Below are 13,366 nucleotides of genomic sequence, written 5' to 3'. Positions count from 1 at the left end.
GAGAGATAAATGCGAGGGGGGGAATTCGAAGATGTCTCATCGATATTGCTTGAGGTTTTGTTCTGTAGCCCAAACTGAGAACGGGAGCACATTGGGAATATAGCTGTGCAATACATATCCAGAATCGCGGCCCAGTATGAGTGAGGTAAGTGTTACGCCGCCTTTGAAGAAATGTTTCGTTTTGGCTCATGATGGTCCTTGTCGAAATAGCCCGTATACGATGCTTCGATGCCGGAAGGGGGTGATCCGACAAAGGTGGACGTCAATGCACAATATGTCGGGTTCGAATACCATTACATCTACATCATGATCTGTGCCTTCATTGTCTGGCTTATTCTTCCTGGCATTGGCCTGCTCTACAGCGGTCTGGCGCGGAGGAAATCCGCCTTGGCCCTGCTCTTCCAGGCTTGGATGGTCCTAGCAGTGTAGGTGCTCTCAGCTCGAGACCAGGTCGGCTTCCGTCGATACTAAACATGCAATAGAACTACGTTCCAATGGATGTTCTGGGGTTACTCCCTGACTTACTCCAGAGACGGTGGTCCATTCATCGGCACGTTGAAGAATTTCGGCCTGATGGGTGTTCTCGTGGCTCCCTCGCCTGGTTCCGCAGTGCTTCCTGAGATTGTCTTTTGTTTGTACCAGCTGCTCTTCTGCGCTTGCACAGTGAGTGTCTTATAGGAGGTAACAGACAGTTTGGTGGGAGCTGACACAGAACAGGTCATGATCGTGGTTGGCGGTGCCTTTGAACGAGGAAATATCCTGCCGTCCATGATTTTCAGCTTCTTCTGGGCCACGATCGTCTACTGCCCGCTAGCACGGTGGACATGGAGCAGCCATGGTTGGCTATATAACCTACCGGCCCTGGACTTCGCGGGTGGAGGGCCTGTTCATATCGCCTCCGGTTGCTCCGCGCTGGCTTATGCGTTCGTTCTGGGAAAGCGAAAGGACCACGGCACGGTCTCGCTCTGCAAACCGCACAATACCACTTTGGTCTTCACCGGGACCGTCCTAATCTGCTGTGGGTGGCTTGGCTTCAATGTACAGTTCAAGTTCAACCCATCAACAATGGTACCCAGGGAGGTCTTTGCTGATTCATCACAGGGTGGCTCGACTCTCAATGCCAGCGTACGCTCGATGGTGGTCATCTTCAACACCAACACCGCGGCCAGTACAGGTATTCTGGGATGGGTGATGGTCGATTACATCCGACACAAGCGGAAGTTCTCCGTGGTGGGAGCCTGCGAGGGAGCCATTGCCGGTCTTGTCGGCATCACCCCAGCCGCGGGATATGTGTCTCTTTGGCTAGCGGCATGCATTGGCTTTATCACGGGCATAGTGTGCTCCCTGCTTCAGAACATTGACGAGTGGATGGGCATCGACGAGGGCATGGATGTTTTCAAGCTCCACGGCATCGGTGGCATGGTGGGGGCGTTTCTCACTGGACTCTTCGCGACTGAACAGATCTCGTCGCTGGACGGATTCACCTTCTCCGGTGGAGCGATTGATGGGAATGGGATTCAGGTTGGCTACCAGCTGGCGGAGATCTGCGCCATCTCCGCGTACTCGTTCGTGGTGTCCTGCATCTTACTCTACATGCTCAAATACATTCCGGGCTTGAAACTGCGGATTGATGAGGAATGCGAGATGATCGGACTGGATCAGGCGCAGTTCTTCGACGAGCAAATCGGCGATTGGAGCTTGATGGAAACGTCTCTGAGCACCACCGCTCCAACGATAGTCGGGGTTTCGGACGGATCGTGGGTATCGAAGGATGAAACACGGACGGAGAAATGATGCATGTACATAGGCACTTATGTTCGCAGGTGTGTAAATGTGTTTCATTCGGTGTAAATCTTAATAGTTAGTCAACGGTGTTAAGTCCGTTGAGTTGAGTTGAGTTGAGTCAAGGGAGGTGTCTCAGTTGACGGATACAACGTCGGCTAGTAGGCGCGGTGCAACTGTGTGGGTGGTTCATCCTTGGTACAACCTGGGAAGCCATCCCGCATTGACATCCAATGTCAGACCCTTCCAGGTGAGTATCTACACAGTAGTTATCTAGGAGTCTAGGTACTACCTAGTAGTATCTATGGAGTACGGAGTACTTGGAGTGGTGATCTCTGTCAAACAATCACTACCTAATGGTTGAAGAATAAATGGATGGATATTTAGAGTAAATGCTTATCAGGCTATCACCACCCAATGGAGGAGAGCAAAAAATACCAAGCTGGGCCAATCAAAGAGCGTATAAAACTTAGAGGGTGGGGCAGGCTTACGTCACGCTGGCTGGGGGCACGTAAGATTCGATGCTTAGTTTGTTCTAGCGCCGTTTGGGGGGGGGGGGGGTCTATTTTCAGTATTGGCACGTTCGAGGACCAATTCAGTGATCAGTGAGACTTATCAAAGGTCATGATATACAAGAGCTATGTATCTTGGGATTCTATTTTCGAGCCTTTTTAGAGCCTTCTTATGACCTGGTGACTTACTCTCTCTCTCTCGATCCGAGCATCTCCTGATGGAAGAATGAGGCGGCAACGGTGGAATCTATATCCGGGGTGATGACGAGGCCTGCGACCACAATTTCCGTATCATGACATCCATTTGGGTCCGGACCTGACCCAGAACAGCCTAGCGGTAATTGAGGCTGCATGGTTCCACCAGTGATCGGCCACCAGTCGCGTTTTCCTGTAATTAAGTTCTGTCCTGTCCTGTCGCCATCCGTTCCCGTCTTATCATTTCCATTTTTTTTATTTTATTTTATTTTATTTTATTTCATTTTATTTTATTTTATTTTATTTCTCCCTCCCCTCCTTTTTTTATCTCTCTCTCTCTCTCTAACGATCTCCATCTAGACCATCTTGTTAGAAGACCTTATCCTCTCTTCTTCAAGCATTTCTCCCCCCCGTCTTCCTCTTCCTCTTCCTCCACGCTGCTCTGCTTCATATCTTGCTAGACTTCTTCCAGCAAGGCCATTCGTTTATCTCCCTTCTACTTCTACTAGCCTTGAATACTCCTCCGCAGTGGTCTCCACCGTTCTCCATCATCTTGCCTCGACTTCCCGGTGGACCCTGTCCTCAGAACGTTTCGATAACGCACTTCTTCATCGCGACCCTGCAGCTCTCTCCGAACTCACTTTTCTTCGTTCGTTCGCTCACACTTCCCGAGTCGTTTATCAATCAGGTGGACATGCTTTTGACTCAATAATAATTACATTATTAAAATTGACGTTCGCTTCTCGTTCCAATGGGCAAATGTATTCCACCCTGTCCCTTGATAGTCGACGTTCGCCTTTCCAGTCAGAAAGCTAATCACTAGAATTGCTTCACAGGGCATTATGGCGTCGTCCTGGATGCAGGATCTTCCGTGAGTTTCGAGTGTCAAAGTTGTCTCATTTGTCTCCGGCTGACAGCAGCGATAGGGGACTCGTGTACACGTGTATCGGTGGCTAGATCACACTGTCGCGCGCAAACAAGCCGACACCGACGAACTGAAAACGTTGCCAGAGCTCAAGACTAAACCGGAATGGACCAAGAAGATACACCCTGGTAAGTTTTCGGTGGCAGTATCTGTATCTTTGTACGCGACCGATCACATCCCTGACTGACCAATTTCGAAGGTGTATCATCGTTCGCAGAACGACCCGAGGCGATCGGTCCCGACCATCTCGCGGAGCTTCTCGACCATGCTCGTAAGATTGTGCCTGCCAGTGAGATCAAAGATACGCCCATCTTCCTCCTCGCGACTGCTGGAATGCGACTTCTCCCCAACCTGGAGCGCGAGCTACTTCTCAATCAAATCTGTACCTACGCCAACGAGAATTACGACTTCCTCCTCCCCGACTGCGGGGTACACATTCAAGTCATTCCAGGTGTAACTGAAGCTTTGTACGGATGGATCGCGACCAATTACTTGCTGGGTAGCTTCGACGAACCCAAAGGCCATGACCACGGCAAAGGCCATCACACATACGGTTTCTTGGATATGGGTGGAGCGTCCGCGCAAATCGCTTTTGCTCCTAATATCACCGAAACCGAAAAGCACGCCGACGATCTGACCTTGCTCCGTCTGCGCAACGTCGACGGATCCACTCAGGAGCATCGGGTGTTTGTCACGTCGTGGCTGGAATATGGTGTGCACGAAGCTCGGAGGCGTTATCTGGAGGCCCTCCAAACTGCACTCGGGTCGGCTAAGGAACTCCCCGACCCTTGTCTCCCACAAGGGCTCCGAACCACGATCGACGGGAAACCAATGCCAAGTGACGGGAAGGTGGAGCTATCGTTGCTTGGAACCGGGCGCTTCGACGAATGCTTGCGACAGACATACCCATTGTTGGATAAGGACGCGCCTTGTGCTGACCAACCCTGCCTTTTGCACGGAGTACATGTGCCCGCAATTGATTTCGACGTCAACCACTTTATTGGTATCAGCGAATACTGGCATACGACGCATGAGATCTTGGAGATGGGCCACAAGGACAAAGCATACGATTTTAACACCTACCAACAGCGCGTACAACAGTTCTGCTCGCAGGATTGGGAAGCTATCGAAAAGGGCGTCGAAAAACACAAGTGGGGAAAGAAGGTTGATCAACAATCAGCCTACGAGGTTTGCTTCAAAGCCTCGTGGATCATCAATATGCTGCACGACGGTATTGGTATTCCTCGTGTAGGTCTAGAGGATACGACTGGTTCTGGTCACAATGGAACCAAGGAGGTCCTTTCCCACGGCAAGAACAAGGGGTTCCTCGATCCCTTCCAGGCGGTGCATAAGATTGATTCCACGGAGGTCAGCTGGACATTGGGGAAAATGGTTCTTTATGCGTCCTCTCAGGTCCCTACAGAGTCCGAAGAAGTTCTTCCGGTCGGGTTTGGAAGCAATGTTGCGGGGGTCCCTAACGATTTTCAATACCCTAGCGTCGAACTATTCCCCAACACCGAGACCCTGCATGGCAGCAATTGGCAGGACGCCCTCTTCGATGGAAGCTCGCCGCGCCGGGCTCCAGGCTTTGTTCTATTCCTGCTTATTGTCGCTATGGCAGCATTCTTCCTCTGTGGCCGGAGTCGTCGGTCGAGAATGTTTCACAAGTTCAATACCCTTTTCAAGCGTGGCGGTCCGTCTCGTGCGAATTACCCTAAGCGACGGGGCTTCTTTGGAGGGAAGCTGCCGTTCTTCGGCCGTCGGTCACCATCCTATGAGCGTGTTCTCGAGGACGGTGCCCGTGAGTACGATTTGGGCGCTTCTCACTTCGGTCGAGCCTCGCTGGATAGACGACACTCCTCCGAGACAGACTCCAGCAGCTTTATGCCACCGAAGCGAACCTCGAGTTGGAGCGGCCCTGCCACTCCTAGCTTCAAATTCTCTTTGGACAATTCTTCCACGGCGACCATTGGGTTGGGGATCTCTGCTGACTCTGGCGTAAACGCCATAGATCGTGCAGGCTTGGTCGTGAGGACGGAGAGTAGGGACCACTTGGCTCCTGTGGCATTGGGGCCGACCACCAACGGTCGTCGTTCGCGTGCAGGTAGCCCAACGCGATCCCACCGAACTCCTATCACATCACCTTTGGCTGAAGATTAACGTCGCTCCATGATTTTCGTCATCTAATCTGCATATCATCCGGAGTTCTTGGTTTCAGTGCCAACCGTCCCTTGATGGGAACGGGGAAATCCTCCTCGCAGAACCGAGTTCTGACAGTTCGGATTCCTATGTTTTACGATGCATGTCATACTTGAACGTTTTCGCTTCCTGGTATCATATTATGAGCTTGTTTGTGCTCTGGAGCACACAGCATTGCTGTTTTATTCTGTCATGTTTCCGCCTGCTGTTCTCTGGAAGTTGAGCATTGGCTATCTATATACCTTTAATGAATTTCCTGTACCATAGTCTCAAACATTCTGACTGTGCCAATTCATTCCATCATGTCCAGGCCTTGATTCAGGTTGATTTATCTGACAATTGATTGATCGCTGGTAATCGAAGAAATATGGAAAATAAATCACGTGCTTATGTAGGTGCTGACTCAGCCACTCACCGCCGGGCAAAATCTGGAGGTAATGCTGCTTCAATAATTCAGCCATATGCAAAAGAGCTCCGGCTTCCTTCTCCGCTGTATTGAACTTGCTCTCTCAATTGCTAACTTTCCATTCCGAAATTGCTCTCCAACATCATTTTAATCTTCTATACTTTTTTTGCGCGCATGATACGCGAATAGAGAAATCACAAAATAACACCTCACCGCCGCAATGCGATTGACCGTCGAACTCATCCAGAATTCCCTTTCCTACATCAATCCGCTCAAGGATCGCGAGCTAGATCTTCGAGGTGCGTTCTACACCTTGGCCTGAGAAGGACAGAGACTACACTTTCAATGAGCTGGATTGATATCGTTTTGTATTTTGCGTATTGTAGGGCACAAGATCCCCGCGATTGAGAATCTGGGTATTGCAAAGGTACGTTATTCTGCGTCTCGACTCCTGCTACTCTACCAAGTAGCAAGCCGGGCTCCGAATCGACTTGTTCTATACTATACCGGGTCCGAGAATTGAAGCTTATCTGTCGCGCCGGGGGGCGAAACGAAAAAAAAAATAGGACCAAGATGCGATTGACTTCACCGATAATGATATCTCCTCGCTGGCGAATTTCCCCTTCTTCCCTCGCCTGCGCACCCTCCTCCTCGCGCGCAACCGGGTCAAGCACATCCAGCCGGCCATCGCCTCCTCCATACCCAATCTGTCGACGCTGGTGCTAACGGCGAACAACATGTCCGAGCTGGCGGACTTGGATCCGCTCCGCAACCTGGCGCGGTTGACGCATCTGGTGTTGATGGAGAATCCCGTTACACGGAAAGAGGTGAGTTGTTTGCCCCTTCTTTCAAAAATCTGCCTAGCACACACTTTCTACGAAACCCCCACCCCCGGTGTCCCTATGGCGTGGTTACGTTTCGCCCGCCGTCACGCCACGCCACACACGCTAGCCAAGAGTCCTGTCTGACCTGACCATCTCCCCCCAGCACTACCGATACTGGATCATCTGGAGGATCCCCACCGTCCGCTTTCTCGACTACCAGAAGGTGAAGGATGCAGAGCGCGCAAAGGCACGGGAACTCTTTGGTACGGCGGAGGAGCCGTCTGCCCTCGCGTCCAAGCTCATGGGCATCAAGTCACGAACCTTCGAAGTGCCGTCTGGCGGCGCTGCGGAGCGCGCGCCCGCGGACAAGGCGGTGCGGGTCAAGTTGACCGAGAAGGAGAGGAAGCGGGTGGAGAAGATGATCCGGGAGGCCAGGAGTCTGCAGGAGATTACTAGGCTGGAGAAGGAGTTGAATGAGGGGCGGATACCCGGCGGGGCCTTGGATGCTGGGGATGACAGTGACGATGAGGATAAGATGCAGATGTGATTTATTCGGCGTTCTACAAACTTTCTTCTTTCTCTGCAGAAGAATTCTGTGCTTGCTTGACTGGTTCCGGGACTTCATCGGTTGTTGTTGTATGGTTTGTGTTGATTATTTACTTGCTGGAGTTATGCATCTTGATTCATGCTACAATACAAAATCGTCGAGTGGTCAGGCAGATCTTGAACCTTAGTAGTTAGTACTCTGCAAGGTTAAGAATATACATCAAGTAAGTCTCCTTCATGGTCCTCAAGGATTTTATTAGACCGCGTTGAAACGCCCTGGATCGAACGCACATTGAACCCCTCAGAGCCTGTGATAATTGAATTCCTATACTTCCTACACCCAGGGCACCTCAACCCTTTCGATTCTAACTTGAGCTGCAGAAGTCAGAACGAAAAATTGAAAAAGTGAAGACAAGATGCTATCTAGGTTATGCCAAGAACACCCTCCGATCTGATAAGATAAGAACACGTGCATCTGATCGATCATTTCCAACGTCATCAGCTCGGCCAGCTGTGGGAGAAATGACACAATCTCGACCACTACCTACAGCTGAGAATAACCCTCACGATAGCCAGCAGTCTGCCGTGGTTTCAATTCTGAAAAGAGCACATCTATCGTTCAGCTGATACATACCCCAGCTACTTATTCCCGAGGACGGAGTCATCGACCCCCGCATTGACAGCTAAGGCACACTGGCTTCAAGAATACGCATTCCTAGGAAACGCCTAGCATCTCTAGCTCTCCATCTGCAGAGCAGGTCCACAGCGTCGATTATAAATTGCAACCATCCATTATCAACAGCTGCACCCACCATGCCTCCGCCACGGGCCCCTTGGCGTGACCTTTTCGGCGCACACCTCTCTCAATCCTCATCACCTGAATTCACCCTATCGACCGTTGCCCATGACGCACAGGGCCGCCCTGTCCCGCGCACGCGAACCTGCGGCTTCCGCGGGTGGTTCCCGTCGCCAGATCTACACGCAAGCGCGAAGAAGGCGCTAGCGGCCCAAGACGAGCGCGAGAATCCTTCTGTGTACGAAAGTGATATGATTTCCTTTACTACAGACGTGCGGATGGAGAAGGTGGGGCAGTTAAAGCAGTCTGGGAATGCGGTTGAGGCGGTATTCTGGTTGAAAGAGTCTGGGAACCAGTGGCGGGTGCGAGGGGAGGCGTTTGTGTTTGGGGATCCACAAGGCGGAGAGGAGGAAGAGAAGGCGAGAAAGAAGATCAGTAAGGGAATGAGGACTCGGGGTGATGGTGGTGGTAATGAGAAGGATTGGGGTTGGGAGAGACAGGTAACGACGTATTTCGCGAATCATACGCCAGTTCTTCGAGGTGAGTTGTCGACCCCAAGCATTGCTCGTAGAATTTAGCTGACCGCATGCTCAGGATCTTTCAAAAGTCCTCCACCTGGACAGCCTAGATCGGAACAACCTAGCGACCCCAGTTTGAAACTTGGCCAGAAGGTGGAAGATCTGCATGACCCTGTTGCTCGTGGGAACTTCCGCGTAGTCGTTATTATACCCACCGAGGTCGAGCGACTGGACCTCTCAGACTATGAAAATCCTCAACGCTGGAATTGGACCCTTGACAGTGGATCGGACGATGATGCGCATGGAGGTAAATGGGAGGCAACGGAATTATGGCCATGAAGTACACAATCATCGGACTGACCCGGGCTCTTCTTATTCTTCCTGCAACGACATGATATGTCAGGCACCAAAGTGGAGTTACTGGTCTTTGATGCTTCTTTTACTAATGTAAATTTCTTTGTGTGGATGGCTGATGTAACAATCGGATTCTTGCCTTGTTTCGCTCCTTTGTTTTGGTTGCTTTGATATAGAACGTGATGAGTGAATATAAAGAGCGGTAGCAGCGCCAGATTCTTCCAGCCTCATCGATCTCGCGCATCTAGACTCCATTCCTGTGGGTCAAACTCTGGAGCTTCTCCGGTCAATAGCAAACATTTTCCAGATTGGGCACTGGAGGCTTGAATCTCTGAACTGGATAGTGGATTGACATCTATCTCACCTGAGGATCTTCTCTTCATTCCCGCCCAGTGGAGCCAGCTGGAGACGAGAAAGAGCTTTTGACACAAGCAGTAGCGTTGGAGTGAATGTGCCATATCCCCTAGACATTCACTCCACCATTGTTGCTGACGTTTGAGCCTCGCGCTCGTGAGTTTCCAAGGTCGCTTTCATCCCTTCTCCTTCTCTTTCTTCCATCTCTACTCTTCCTTTCTTTTCTCCACCATCAGACCAGCGTCCATCTACTTTGCTGCTCTCCCTACTGTCCTCTCTGCTGCAACCAAAGCATTATCAATCAGCTAATCTTACAGCACATATCTGTCGGTAGGTTGCAGTGCTTTCATCCCTCCTGGTACTCGCATTGAGGGTCTTACTAATACACAAAATTCCTGCAGAGAATGGCCGACCAAGACAAGCATTGTGTCAAGTGCGGGGCTCCGCGCCCAAAAGGCTTCGTCGGCTTGGTGACCGACATGTGCCTGGCTTGTGCCAGGGTTCACCTTGGGGTCGAACCCACAGACAACCACAGTGAGCAGGTGGCTCAAGTCGAGAAACCTGACGACCCCAAGTCCGAGGCCGAGGAAGCCACTGGGGCCGAGCAGGCACCTAGTATGGAAGAGGGTGAACAGCCCTCCCGCGGCCGCAAGGTCAGTAATACTCCCTAGTTTCTGATTTGTTTGGGTTAGTGGCATGCTAACGATGGTTCAGCGGTGCATCCAACCATCAGCGGCCAAAGGCGCTGATGGTAAAAAGCTGACGCCGGCGTGTGCCAACTGCAAGAAATCAAAGATACGTTGCGTGCACAGGCAAGTCATCGAGGTAGATGATAGTGAGTCTTTCCCCCTTATCATATTATCTTCTGTCACAGTATGAGCTGACCATTTCTCTTCTCATAGGCAACGTTCCCCCGCGCAAGCGTAAGAGGGAGGTAGAGGCGCACGTCGGTGAGAGGGATGATGCTGGCAATGACAGTGACGCTTCTGCCGAGGTGGGCGCGGAGGACCAGTCTCCCCCACCAGCGAAGAGGCCCCTTCGGATTCGGTTGAAGGGCAGACACGCGGAGGCCGTGATACAGTCCGCCCCTCGTCCCCACGAATCCGACCAGGATGTCTCTGCCGCGAAAAGGCAGGTTCGGGGCGGTCTTCGCAAACGCAAGTTTGACGAAGTCGAGGAGGAAGCGCCTTCGGGCCCGACCGAATCGAAAGCCGCAGCCGCTGTGAGCGACGATGGGACCGGCACCGGGGAGGCGTCCAACCCTCCACCGAAGCGAACTCGACGGGGTCGAAAGCCAAAGGCGGAGCGCGTTGCTGAAGCCGTCGAGCAGGCGGCAGTTCGCAGCGTGTCTCCAGCACCCGCCGAGGTGATCGCTGCTACCAGGTCCCCCGCTGCAGCTCCCGGAACGCGTTTCTTGCCCTCCTTCCCGACGGACAGTCTCGAAGGAGCCGCCCATCTGTCGGTGCATACAGTTCTCAGTAGAGAACTGCAGCAGAAGTTGGAGGACGCCGAGACCAAGTGGCTCGCAGCGATCCAATCCCTCCAAGCCGCCAAGCAAGCACTTGACAGTTGGGTGGAGGTGTGGAACAGAGGACAGTAGTAGGTTGTTTCTTGTTTTTCAACCTACAGCTCCCTCTGTATCCATGCCTGGCAAGGTGTGCGGAGTGTTGCTTCTGCGACTGCGGGGCTTCTTTTTTATCATGTTTTCATTTGTTTATGCACATAGGGCGGCGCACGGTTGTTCTCACGGTTCTTGTAGGTGCCCCCTTGACCCCGTGTACAGCGGATGGGCGAGGTGTGGCTTTTTGGATTTGTTTCTTTGCATTCAGCAGTATGTCTCTAGGAACCTGTCTTCCGTTCTGCTGGATGGATGGGGGGGGATTGTGGGCTCTAAGACAGGTTTGCATGCTGAACTTCTTGCATGTACTGTACATCATTGTTGTTTTTTGTTTTCATTGTTCGAGTATAAACACCGATGATCTGGCGTCACAATTAGTGTTATTATTTTGCTATTGACGATGAGGTTGAGGATGGCTTCAGATTCTGTACTCTGTAGTCAGTACGAAGCAGATGGCAATCGGGCTGTGTCCATTCCTTGGTAACGTGACCTTCATGTAAAATTACCCGGGAAGGAAAGAAGCACCACGGTGATCATGACAGAAAAGGAAAGCGCTACCAGTTACCCGATTGGGACTGATCCTCATACAGAGTAGACTATGTTATACATACTATGTAGTAATGTTACTCAACTTCTCAAGGAGTCAAGAGACAAAAGTACCCCCTTTTCCCCCGCCAAGAAGAACATGAGAAACCCAGAGTTCCAGAGTCCAGACACACAATCGGTGGAGCAGATCATTCCGACTAAAAGCAATAATTCCAAATCACCCTGTTCTACGGAGTACCTTCCTTAGTGGATTCTCTATTCGAAATTTGGATAAGACGAATGTCTGTAATCTGTATAACTACTGTTGGACATGATCTCTTCCATGTGCATGTGCATCATATTCCATGATGAGAGAACGAGGAATTTAATATGGATGTGGTACGGTTCCCCCCCTTTCCACCCCTCGCATTGTCTGTGCACAAGAAGTCCAACAATCTGGAGTACCCTCCTCTTTCATCTTTCCGACATAATATGAATGTCTGAAACCGCACACACAGTCGAAATAAGGATTTCTCCACGGAAAATCCCGCGGATCAGCGAGTAAAGCCGAGGAGACAATTGACGTTTACTCCATACCGGAGTCGCCGTCTCTTTCAGATGGGGTGCTCTGATAGTCACCTGATCGAGCGAGTCATGACCAAGTCGGACGGCTCAGTCTCTGGGTTGCAGGGCAAGGAGGAAATATTGTGCCGGTTCAACTTTCAAACTCCCCAGTCGAGAGGCGCATGGTTGCATCCAGTCCCTGTCATATACCTGGGCGCCGTTACGTGTCATGGCTCTCTCGGGCATAGTCCATCGTCCGATGCACATCACAGTAACTTTGTTCTTCCATCAGGTGTCAAGTGTGTGATCAAGCCTTAGGGTGAGAGAAAGTGGCAGGTTCACATTAGTATCTGCATCTCACGGGCCCATCAAGGCCATAGTCCCATATCTGATTCTCATTTCGGAGTCGACTTCGAATCTCGGTTCATATCGGTGTCTTGAGAGTGGAGGGACCAAGTAACCACTTTACCACTGTACTTCAGAACAGTCAAGCAACAGATATCGCTTTGGGATCCTCGTTATGATCCACATGTGAAGCCGTTGCCTTGCTGCCCGTTTACTCTTCCAGTTCCAGGCAAACCCGCGATTTGACGGCCCCACCCCCTCACCGTGCATCATCGTTACAATGCTCATGCCAATGACCGGGGGAAAATCAGGTTCAATGGATACTACTACGGAGTAGGTAGCCTACGATGCTGCTCAGTCCCCCTGCTGCGCTGTACCCGCCCTGTCAAGCATAGACGGCTTGCAATATGTCGAGCATTCATTGGTCGTAAACGGTCTAGATATAAGAAGGCAGAATATGATACCGTGCATGTAGGATTGCCGACTCCACGAGCTTCTCACCGCAACTCGACAGGCTGTCAATGCTGAAGAACTTTGGTTCATTGTTGACAGTTGACACTTTCTTGAATTTCTCAAGATTGTTGAATGACAGGCTCGATGATGATCGATCGATTGTAGAGATGCTTCGATAATTGGTGGTCAGAATCGGATGGAAGAAAGAATCGGTAGTCACTGGATGATCAGGTCGTTTGTCTCCTTACGGAGCAGAGTTGGGAGATCTGGATGCCTGGCAGCCTGAACGATGGAGCAAGTAAGGTAGGTAGTACCTTACCAGTTACCATGGTGCTTTGTAATGATGACTTTGGTATCTCGGAGTATTCAACCACGGTACGTCAGAAACGCAGCCAAGAATCGACTAGCAGGGGGATTATGTGTCCAGCATGGGTCTTCATCCTTAGCTCG

General features: G+C 51.2%; 5 protein-coding genes across 5 annotated transcripts, besides 3 other annotated features; all 5 read left to right on the top strand.

The window, feature by feature from the left end:
* Positions 1-136: 136 nt before the first annotated feature.
* Positions 137-1,794, top strand: ACLA_014060 (ammonium transporter; the record flags this gene model as incomplete). The annotated part of the gene is made up of 4 exons (XM_001274394.1): positions 137-145; positions 211-425; positions 483-663; positions 718-1,794. The coding sequence occupies 4 exons, from the start codon at positions 137-139 to the stop codon at positions 1,792-1,794; spliced, it is 1,482 nt and encodes a 493-aa protein (XP_001274395.1).
* An 88-nt stretch (positions 1,795-1,882) lies between these two features.
* Positions 1,883-1,904: a microsatellite.
* An 833-nt stretch (positions 1,905-2,737) lies between these two features.
* Positions 2,738-2,795: a microsatellite.
* Positions 2,739-2,795: a microsatellite.
* A 453-nt stretch (positions 2,796-3,248) lies between these two features.
* Positions 3,249-5,574, top strand: ACLA_014050 (putative nucleoside diphosphatase (Ynd1); the record flags this gene model as incomplete). The annotated part of the gene is made up of 4 exons (XM_001274393.1): positions 3,249-3,279; positions 3,326-3,360; positions 3,416-3,542; positions 3,614-5,574. The coding sequence occupies 4 exons, from the start codon at positions 3,249-3,251 to the stop codon at positions 5,572-5,574; spliced, it is 2,154 nt and encodes a 717-aa protein (XP_001274394.1).
* Positions 5,575-6,239: 665 nt separating this feature from the next.
* Positions 6,240-7,390, top strand: lea1 (U2 snRNP complex subunit LEA1; the record flags this gene model as incomplete). The annotated part of the gene is made up of 4 exons (XM_001274392.1): positions 6,240-6,318; positions 6,406-6,446; positions 6,586-6,846; positions 6,971-7,390. The coding sequence occupies 4 exons, from the start codon at positions 6,240-6,242 to the stop codon at positions 7,388-7,390; spliced, it is 801 nt and encodes a 266-aa protein (XP_001274393.1).
* An 812-nt stretch (positions 7,391-8,202) lies between these two features.
* Positions 8,203-9,042, top strand: ACLA_014030 (uncharacterized protein; the record flags this gene model as incomplete). The annotated part of the gene is made up of 2 exons (XM_001274391.1): positions 8,203-8,725; positions 8,780-9,042. The coding sequence occupies 2 exons, from the start codon at positions 8,203-8,205 to the stop codon at positions 9,040-9,042; spliced, it is 786 nt and encodes a 261-aa protein (XP_001274392.1).
* Positions 9,043-9,815: 773 nt separating this feature from the next.
* On the top strand, positions 9,816-11,011 carry ACLA_014020 (uncharacterized protein; the record flags this gene model as incomplete). The annotated part of the gene is made up of 3 exons (XM_001274390.1): positions 9,816-10,064; positions 10,126-10,246; positions 10,314-11,011. The coding sequence occupies 3 exons, from the start codon at positions 9,816-9,818 to the stop codon at positions 11,009-11,011; spliced, it is 1,068 nt and encodes a 355-aa protein (XP_001274391.1).
* Positions 11,012-13,366: the final 2,355 nt, after the last annotated feature.

Source organism: Aspergillus clavatus, genomic scaffold (genome assembly GCF_000002715.2).
Source record: "Aspergillus clavatus NRRL 1 1099423829795 genomic scaffold, whole genome shotgun sequence".
Classification (NCBI taxonomy): domain Eukaryota; kingdom Fungi; phylum Ascomycota; class Eurotiomycetes; order Eurotiales; family Aspergillaceae; genus Aspergillus; species Aspergillus clavatus.
This window is presented reverse-complemented; position numbering and strand designations above follow the sequence as displayed.